The sequence below is a fragment of the Salvia splendens genome, chromosome 11, assembly GCF_004379255.2.
Source record: "Salvia splendens isolate huo1 chromosome 11, SspV2, whole genome shotgun sequence".
Lineage (NCBI taxonomy): Eukaryota > Viridiplantae > Streptophyta > Magnoliopsida > Lamiales > Lamiaceae > Salvia > Salvia splendens.
This window is the reverse complement of record NC_056042.1, coordinates 2,636,678-2,647,188: the sequence shown is the minus strand read 5'-3', so window position 1 is coordinate 2,647,188 and position 10,511 is coordinate 2,636,678. Positions and strand designations below refer to the sequence as shown.

At 32.7% G+C, this 10,511-nt stretch overlaps 1 protein-coding gene across 2 annotated transcripts; it reads left to right on the top strand.

Moving 5' to 3' along the window:
- Positions 1 to 4,863: 4,863 nt before the first annotated feature.
- LOC121755972 (CTD small phosphatase-like protein 2-A) lies at positions 4,864 to 9,544 on the top strand. 2 transcript variants are annotated; one of them, XM_042151425.1, is made up of 7 exons: positions 4,864 to 5,002; positions 5,743 to 5,948; positions 6,329 to 6,492; positions 6,730 to 6,814; positions 6,998 to 7,525; positions 7,691 to 8,028; positions 8,216 to 9,544. In XM_042151425.1, exons 2-7 carry the CDS (start codon positions 5,789 to 5,791, stop codon positions 8,372 to 8,374), a joined length of 1,434 nt encoding a protein of 477 aa, XP_042007359.1. In that variant the 5' UTR covers positions 4,864 to 5,002; positions 5,743 to 5,788; the 3' UTR covers positions 8,375 to 9,544. The 2 variants fall into 2 exon arrangements, with proteins under 2 accessions (XP_042007359.1, XP_042007360.1); XM_042151426.1 differs by lacking the exon at positions 4,864 to 5,002 and adding an exon at positions 5,062 to 5,168.
- Positions 9,545 to 10,511: the final 967 nt, after the last annotated feature.

Below are 10,511 nucleotides of genomic sequence, written 5' to 3'. Positions count from 1 at the left end.
TAAAAATTTTGGTTTGAGATTATAATGTGTTATTATACATATTTAAATGAAATTATAATGTGTACGGTTTTTATTGTTGTTATAATAAATTAATAATTTAGGGGAGTGGAAGTGGAAAAGTTTTAGCCTTAATTGTAAATATATATAAGTTTTGGATTATATTGTAAACGTTAGATATTTTTGTTGGTCCATAAAAAATTAATTCAATTATTTAATATAGCTGTTACAATTCACCAATCATAATCATCATTTGAATCAATTCATCTCAATCTTACACTAATAATATTTCGTCCATAACAATAGAATAGGCGGTTACACTAATTAGAGTGATAAATGTGGCATGCAATTTCTTCATAGAGGTTTAAAAAATTTTGGCAGTTGCAAATTTTTAATAATTATGATTTAATTTCAAAATTTCAATAATAAGCACCACATATCAATCCGCCATGGAATTGGGGTTACACGAACTAGAGATTAACTTTATAACAGCCACATTATTACACATTATTAGTAATTGTGTTAATAATAATTTAATGAAAATTATAACACACTATAAACTCCCTATATTTTTTGTCTATATATTTGTGTCATTGCTAGCTTATTGTCCACTTTCATATTACCCTCACCTATAATCTATTGCATCACTAAATTTTCTACAAAAAATAATATTTCGGTATGGTTCTTCCTCTTTGTCAACAATATCTTTTTATCTTTAACCACTTTATGCATTATTTTTGTGTGATTATTATGTTACTAATATTTGTTGTTGTGTTCTTACCAAAGAGGATGGTTGAAACTATGGAAATGGAACTAATCTCTTTTAGTGATCTACAAACCACAACTTTATCAATCAAATGTTGAAATCATGGAAGCATTCCCCTTGCCAAATTTGGTTTTGAAATTGGTAAGTAATCTATAAAATTTTATAGTACAAAACGCAAAGTTGTATTTGCATTGTTCATGAATGAAATATTTATCGAATTGTAATATGGGGTATTTAGTTGACTTTTGTTTGAAGTTCTCATCTACATATGAGAGCATACTAGCCTGATGGAGAAGATGGTGTCGACGCATGACGATAAAAGTGTTGGAGACGATGAGTGGAAAAGATGAAAGCTATTGGAGATAGATGGAGGCTGATGGGCGGTGGGCAAGAGCTGCATGAGCATAAATGATTCTGAACTCTAATATTTTTTATCGATTTCTTCATTTTTTGGTTGCATTCTGATATAGATCTTATTAATGAAGTTGATTGATTTTTTTTATTGTCAATCGATTTTTTTCTATTAGTGAAATTATTGAATGTTAATAATTAAATGGATTGATGAACAATGTAATTAAATCAAACATAAGTATAAGATTAGAATTTCAACATTGTTAATAACATAATTAAGATTGCTTCGTAATTAATGTCATTGGTTTTTATTGACAAGATAATTAGTTTACGTGAATATTTTGAAAGATTCAATGGCCAATCAACATTTTTGAACAGTTATACACTAATTAAATTTATTTAATTCAGACAACCATTAAAAAGGAAGTCATTAATAAAAAGTGTAACGATTATACAATAATTAAAAATTGTTTAATTTAGGATACGCCCTAAAATAGGGGGCGGTTGAAATTATGAGAACAAAATTAGAGAATTTAAATGGGAATCAAATAACGAAACTGAGAATTTAAATGGGAAAATAATGATACGCCCTAAAATAGGGGGCGGTTGAAATTATGAGAACAAAAACAAAGAATTCAAAATTAGTTAATTGAAAATCACCTCAAAATGCTAGAGTGGCAATAAGATCCCGACTAATTGGCGCAAAGTATAAATGTAAAGTAATTGCGATTAAAAAAAAGTAATTGCGATTAAAAGCTAAATAAATGTGTGACATTGTGATAACGCTTTTGTGCAAATAAAAATTATAAATATAATTGAAAAGATTGATTACATGCAAATGATGATTGCAAATAAAGTGTGGCAAATGATTACTATGAAATGATTCTTGGTAAGTGATGATGAAATGAAAATGGAATTTTCATGTGGACTCCAATTCAATATATGAACCATAAATGAAACAGTGAAAGAAAAGGAGAAAAAAGTTGAGATGAATTGTATTGACTTGCCGGTATCGTTTTATGAGAGGAGTGGGTATTCGGTTAATTGCCTTGATATCTATTTACATGATAAATACTAATACACAAATTATAACCACTATTCTATTTATTTTATTAAGTAATTTAAGGATCATGATTTTTCCACAAACTCATTCTCACTCACTTGCAAATAAAACAATAAAGTGTACACTATATATGAGTTAGGGATCATGATTTTTCATGATCTTTTTAAAGTTGTAATAGAGATCCAAAAGTAGTATAGTCAAAATATATCGGAGTATGTATTTGCGTTATTTAAATGTCAAATTGATTGAGTTTTATGTTTTTTTTAAATTCTTATACATTTTCTTAGTTTTAGATTTTGTACAATTATATCATTTTCCATTTCAATTAATTAATCGATAATGTGAAGTTAGTACTAAAAAAATAAATGAGACACATATTTCTTATTAACGTTGTTTCACTATTGAAGTACACGTGTTCTTGATTATATATTGTTGTGTTTGTAGTTTTTGCATTAGATATAAAAAATATTTTAGTCACTGTTTATAGGTTATATTTAATGAATGATTATTTTTATATTCTTACTTTTCATAATAATTTCATAATATAATTTTGAAGGAAATACAATGGGTCGTGCATGTAATTGCTATAAAATACTGCTATGTCTTAGTGAGGAAAGTCAAATGTTTTCCCAATTGTTATGATATATGTTTAGAGTTTAGGGTTTAGGATTTAAATTTTTAAAATGAAAAGGTTTTTAAATCAAATAACATAAATGGCTATTGAAATATCAAACGTTAAATATTAGAAGTGATAGTAAATTTATTTAAAAGATTTCTTCAGTTACAATATTATTAGTATTATTATTTAAAATATCAAACGTTAAATATTGAAATATCAAATGTTAAATATTATTTAAAATGACAAGCCAAAAGCTGATATGAGCATATAAACAAATTTACAGACAAGATTCAGGTAAAAAACCTCCACTATCAGTAAGGATTATCAAGTAGGCTGACCCAATGTAAGATATCAAATACATATCTAAAACCCCCAAAATAGAATAAGTGATCAACAAAGTACAATTGAACTGGAACGGAGGGAGAATTTTATTGATATTTGACTCATTTGTTGGTCATGATGAGTATATTTTGAATAAGTGATCAACAAAGTAAAATTGAACTGAGGCAGAGGGAGAATTTTATTGATATCTGGCTCATTTGTTGGTCATGATGAGTATATTTTAAAGTTAAGGGTTTATGATTTAGGTTTCAAGGTTTGGGTTTTTAGTGTATAGGGTCACTATATTGCAATGAAATGAAGCTCGACTAGGAAGTGTCTCACCAGTGCAATCTTAAATTATTGCAACGTAAACTTGCTCCTGCAGTTATAACTCAACGGTTAATTCATATTTTCACAGAATTAAAATACTTTTTAATTTTAAGTCTGATATTTAAATGTCAAGACAGTTTATTAAAATGTCAACACAAATATGTGTTGAAATTTTAATGTGATCGTATTGACATTTTAAAGAAAAGTTAGCATTTAAACGCACTCTTGTGGCCATGTGGGGTTAATGTGATTGGAAAAGTATAATCCGAAGTAAGAGGACGTCGAATATTCTTTTGTTTATCATTTCACAAATTTTATTTCGCATAATGAAATAAATATGAAGAAATTAAAATGACCCGTGCATCGCACGGGCGTGATACTAGTTTGATTAAAGGTTAGTAAATCACAATTCATGAATCAACTAACGCTTATCTAAATTAATTAATCGACTCTGCATTTAAATTAGTAAATATATTAGATTATCTAATTTCACTTACTAATTCAGGACCCAGGTTGCCAATAATTAATTGATTAAGTTATAATAAAATGTTAACACATGTTGTTTTACAGAATATTTAATTTTATAAGGAATGATTCGACATTTTATATATTGACTGTTTTGCATAATGTTATTATGGTCGAGATTGATGATTATCAACTAATTGATAGGTTATAACTTTAGTCTCTTTAAAGTCTAAAGTAATAAAAAAAATTTAATAAAATACGATAAATCCAATCACGAAGTTAATTTCATAACCACACAACACACAAACAATAGCCTTTACGCAACCATTCCTCCAAAAATAGATGCTATATCATGATTGGAAACATATAAGCGTATTAAGCTAATTGGATTAAAACACTCAATATAAATTTTGTTATACCAAAGTCTATCCACATAAATTAGTACATCATCATGGTGGACTTCAGCCACACAAAAATTGAAACATCAAGTCTATAAATAAGAAATTATTTTATTTCCAATCTTTTAATCAAATCATAATCATAATCATAATCATGTACTGTTGTACTCCTAGTAATTGAGGTCAATCTTCGTAACGATTGCGAGAGTGTGACGCACGCGCCTGTGTGGGTCGTTACGCAGCCATTTTGCTCACGTCTCTCTCTCTCTCTCTCTTCCTCTCTTTCCGCGAAACAGCACGTGTCAAAAATTTTCCATGGTGGATCCCCGTATTACGTGGCGCTTTATTACTGGTCTAGCCGGACTCCCAGCTCTTCATCCCAGCCGTTCGTTAATAGACAAACTCATTCAAGCACGGGTTTGAATCCCCTGGGACCGAACGCTCCAACTTATGCTTCACAGTGTTGTACGTTTAGACGGAAAAGGGCTAATTTTGGCATTTTAATTTCAAGAGTACAACTTTTTAAGCTGCTATTAACTCGGGCCGAGAAGCGCGTATGTAGAGAATACGGAAAGGAGCAGACTTTACAGCCAACAGAGTATAAATATACGCACAGTGGAGCGAAAATTCTAGAGAGAGAAAGCGCGTCCCTTCAGAGAGATTGCGAGAGGGGAGGGGTTGGATTTCCACAGGTATGCATACGCGCTGAGCTGTATCTCGCGTCCATACATCGTAACCGATTACTGTATTTACTGTTGTCATCGGTGATCGGAGGTTTATATCGAAGTTTGATTGGTTAATTGTAGTGAATTATGGTGTGTGTATACAATTCAACCGTGTTTGAAATTGTGGATTCTGGTTAGTCGTTATGTTTCCGCTTCTAGGGTTTTAGATTGTGTGATATGATCAGTTATTGAAGATTTAGCCCTATCCCTTTCTTGATGTTCTGTTGGTCAACTTAGAGTTTTGTTGATGTAAACGGATTGCTTGAGTAAAGTTGACTCTTGATTTCGCCTTCAATGTTTTTCTTTTTAAATTCTTTTTTGGGGCGTGGTTCTTGGAAAGGTTTTCGTAGGTCTCAAGGTTTATGATTCAGTTATAAATATTGTTCAATCATCTCTTAATTTTTTCTTTAATCGTAGAAGTTGAATTGTGACTTTAGTGATTCTTAGGCTCCTAAATTAGGTATTTTTAGATAATTCTTTCTTTCCCTTTGAATATACTTTTATGGGAAGACCAAGCCTTTGATCGCTAGTTTCCTTCGGTTGGTAGGTGTTTAGAATTTTCGTTGTTGAATTATGTGTTCCTCCTCTGTTGATTGTCTAGTAGTAGAGTATGTGAATTTCGTGTTTTATGTATTTGTTCTATGGTGACGAGCTTCTTGTTTTGTGTTTGATTTTGATCTAATTATTTTATATGGTTTCCTCGACAGATGCTCTTGGCACAATATTCTGATAAGCATCCAACCTACAGTTCAAATGCCATCATTAAAAATGAAAACAACCACAGGCTGTTTGAAGGAAAAGGTAAGTCTTCATGTGTGTCGAAAGTCCAGTGTGATATCCAAGAGCCCTCTTTCTCGTGCCAGAACTCCTCAAGATGCAGAAGCTCTTATATGCACTCAAAGCAACCAGGATGGTAAGGGGCCTTTCTAGATTTACATATTAGGAACGTTTACCACTTGGAGAAAACGATATACACTTGGACCTCCAGCTGTTGCTTATTCATTTGCACTGTTATATTTTGATGAGGATGATGAATCCCTCCTTAAAGGATCATATCCTTATCAAATAAGCAATATTTGATCTGGGCTAAATGCTACAGTGATGTTGATTAATTTAATGAAGAAAGCTTCCCTCTCTTTTTTTTGGTTTGAAAACTGTATGCACAAGATTTGGTCTTTGTGTCAACGTATTAAGATACTTCCCCTTTTTTTCTCTTATTGAACCTGATGCTCTATATCTTTCTGCAAGTTGCTATTTTCTCGTTTGTGCTAATGTATATTTATTCTGTTTCAGTTCATGTTGCAGTACATGCACATGATCTTGGAAGGGATGAGGCCATCCAAGATCTTGGAGGGAATGAGGCCAACCAAGAAGCTAGAAAAGATGATGTCAACCACGATAAGTTGTCTATTGGAGACAAAGTTTTCCAAAAACAGTTGCCAGCTTCCACAGATTCAGTAAGAACCATCATTTGTTCTAATAGCTGATCACACATATCCTTTCTGTGGGCATGACTTTATGGTTATAACACTATTCAAGTTTAAGCTGGTATCAGCAAATTTTGCTGTCCTACTTGTCTGATGGTCTATAAAGTTTTTTTTTTGGTTACCTTCTTGACTAAAATCGTCAGATTATATTCTCTAGATGCTAATGTATATTTAGCTTGCACTTACTGATACTTGGACAATTTTTAGGAACCTACATCATCCAAATGCACCTCAAACATGGAAACCATTTTTTCTCCTATCCTAGAGTCTATTGATTCATACAATAATGGAGGTATGCTACTACACTCTACTTATTATCTTTTGATGGACACATTCACTTTACATTTTAAGATGTCTCCCCCCCAAAAAAAAAGAAAGAAAAAAGAAATAAGTGAACTTCAGTTTGATGTGTTTGAGCTTCGCAGTCCAGAAGTTCCAGTTTGCATTAACATTGACTGCTGGATTTCTTCTACAGGAAGTGATGATCTATATGTACCACAGTTGGATAGTGAAGACAGTGATGATTGCAGCAGAAGTTCATGTGAACACCAAGCATGCAATATATCAGATGTCTACCTCTCTGACATGATTTTTTCAGGAGCACCCAGTGGAAATGATTCCCAATTTGATAACAGAGCAGATACAGATTTCTTACCTGATTATAGGTTTGACGAGTCTAGTTTACTTTGTGATCTGACAGAGGAATACATGGCATTGCCTTTCCTGGGGGAAAATTTAGATACTGGGCATGACTTTGATGGCAAACCGCCCCAACAAAACATCGATTCTGACTCCAGCTTGTACATGGCAATCCATCAATTGAAACCTTGCAGCCAGGATTCTCAGCTAAATACTTACAGTGACCAAGATTATGATTGCTTTGACCCACAAATGTATATAAGAAGTCTTCCGGACCAGCCGGATGTGGCATTTTCCTTGTTGCCAACCAGAGTGTCAGATGAGAAGCAAAGTAAACAAATTACTTTAGTACTTGACTTGGATGGTAAGTACATTATTATCCAGTTTGTTGGTTAGGATGCTTTAATTATAGAATCATCTGGTAGATATAACTGCATAAGAATATACTATTGAGTCATTAGATTGACTAATTTCTTAAAGCATCAAATGAGTCAGTTAAGTAATGAGCATCTTAAAATGTTTTCCACAGAAACGCTAGTCCACTCAACATTGGAGCACTGTGATGATCCGGACTTCACATTTTCTGTGTTCTTCAACATGAAAGAACATACTGTGTATGTTAGAGAGAGGCCCCATCTCCACACATTTCTTAGAAGAGTGGCTGATATGTTTGAAATCATAGTGTTCACTGCTAGTCAAAGCATTTATGCGAGCCAACTGTTAGATATCCTTGATCCTGAAGGCACAATTATATCAAAACGAGCTTATCGGGAATCATGCATCTTTACAGAGGGAAGTTACACAAAAGACTTGACGGTATTGGGTGTCGATCTTGCTAAAGTTGCTATTATTGATAATTCCCCTCAGGTAATGCTTAGTTATTTTATTCAACTATATACTGGTTCTATTTTCTTGTAACAGATAATGCTTGATCTCTGCATCTACTAGTTGTGACAAAGGATACTAGCTGCATCTTTAATGATATTAATATAGTAGTGTTGATTTACAAATGCTGATTGTAATGTAGTAGCATTTTTCTTTTGATATATTTTAGGTCTTCAGGTTGCAAGTGAATAACGGTATTCCTATTAAGAGTTGGTTTGACGACCCATCAGATTGCGCGTTGATTTCCATGCTACCATTTTTGGAGTCTTTGGTTGATGCAGATGACGTACGACCCATCATTGCTAGGAAATTCGGTAACAAGGAATAATAGCTCCTTGTATGTCCTTATTAGCGCGTTTATCATTCCATAGCCCCTTCATTCCTCAGTGAAAGTTTCTTTGTTTTCTGATGCTCCTGATTCCTTCCATGAGCCTTGCTATATAGCCATCGCATTTTATATAATTCTCCATGTTGAGTGAGGTTATCATGATTTCTTTTGTTACCCTTTTAATTGATTAGCTAATTTGTGGCAGAGGTCAGTTTAAGCCAGTTTTTTATTTGCTTTGTACATCTTTAGGTGCGTACATGGGTGTATATGAATTGTTTCTGAAATAAACTCGTTGTTCTGATTGAACCTTTTCTTGATCGACAGTTCCATAAGCTGACATTACTTGCCCCAAGTATGTCAACTACACTTGATGATGAAGAATGGGTTTGTGTCTTATGTTCCTATTAGTGAATGAACTAAAGTTACCATTATAAGTTTATAATCCTAAATACTACTATTACGAAGTGCAGTACCTTTTTGGTGTGATATGTGTGCCACTTTGAACAGTCTAATCAAACGTGTGAGCTTTTGCTTGTAGGGACCTCCCTTTTGGTAGTGCTCTGAAAGTCCATTGGGATGGTAAACTAAAGATTTGTGCTATTATTTTACAAAGTTGCTGTTGTGAATGCACAGTTAGAGCTGTATCAGTTTTTTATAGGTGTTACTGAATAAGTATTTAGTGGCATGCTCTGTTTCATCATCTGAATGACTTCCCTCTTTTCTCATTCCCCCCTGTTTCTTGCCAAGTAGAAAATAGATGGTGAAGAAATCATACCAGATTATTAATATCCCGAAATGATCACCATATTTGATGCTACATTTGACTGTATGCACCTCTATCCATCTATCATTGACAGAAGACTCGTATTACTGTGAATAGACGGTGAGAATAAAATACATGTAGCATTTGTATGATTGAATTTACATAGGTGAATGCTGAGAATTACTATCTCTGTCGAGGTGTTCTTTTACTGTTTGGAATGCCTTGCTGCAGGTCCGTTTGCAGATACTATATTCTGTTGGCAGACTATTGGAATATAAGTTTAGATGATTGGTGTTTGTTCTGTTTTTGTTTTGTTATGTTAGAATCTTTACCATACATGTCAATTGTATAACAATAAATGTCAATCTTTACCTGATTGTCTTCTAACTAGTCTGCAATTTAGTTTTGATTTTGTTTGTTTGCTTGCTCACTTGCTCCGTAACTAGCGTATGATAGTACACAATTTATCATCAAATCGAAGTTAGATCGAGGTCGATTTGTTTGCAATTATACTCTCCCATAAACAAAAAATGTCAATATTTCACAATAATATAATGTCTTGGATCACTAAAATGTAGCATCAAATATATTAATAGTACTGACTTGTCATCATGTATGCAAAATCAAACAAATAACCCAAATGATATTATAAAATATAAGTGAATTCTTCAAACGATGAAACATAATCCAACTGTATCTTAAAACTCCCATTGCCAAGTAAATAAGTGGTGTCGTTTTGATTACCGTGACAGACTATCTAAAAAATTCTGGCTACACATTTTATTTCCGGAAACAATAAGTTTGCGAAATGAGACATTTTCGAATAAACGTTGATACATTGAGATAACCATAAGGCCATTCATATTCATGTCTCAATACCGTCTCATCCCTTCACTATTTATGGGTCTTATTGTACTTTTTACCTCATCTCTTAACTAAGAGACAGCACATGCATCCCTCCATCTCTTAACCATCTCATCCTTATACTATTCATTCAATTTCATTTTTTATTTTTATTTCCAACAAATTCAATTAATAAAAACACAATTCAAGAAAATAAAAGAAAATTACAATTTAAAATCCCAAAAAATAAAAAAGCACATAATTAAAATCCTAAGAAAATAAAAAAACACATACTTAAAATCCTAAAAAAATAAAAAAGACATAATTTAAAATACTAAAAATTAAAAATTGCACCCTTAAATTATAAAAACTACTCCGCCGACAAATCATCCCCGAAGGCGGTAGCGGTGCCCTCAAGCTAGGTGGAGGCGGAATACCAAGTTGATTTGCCAGATACTCAATGCCGCAAGATGGGCTTGATATTGGGGAGGTGTCATGCGAGAAGTGTCAGCTATCGTGGTGGTGAAGTAC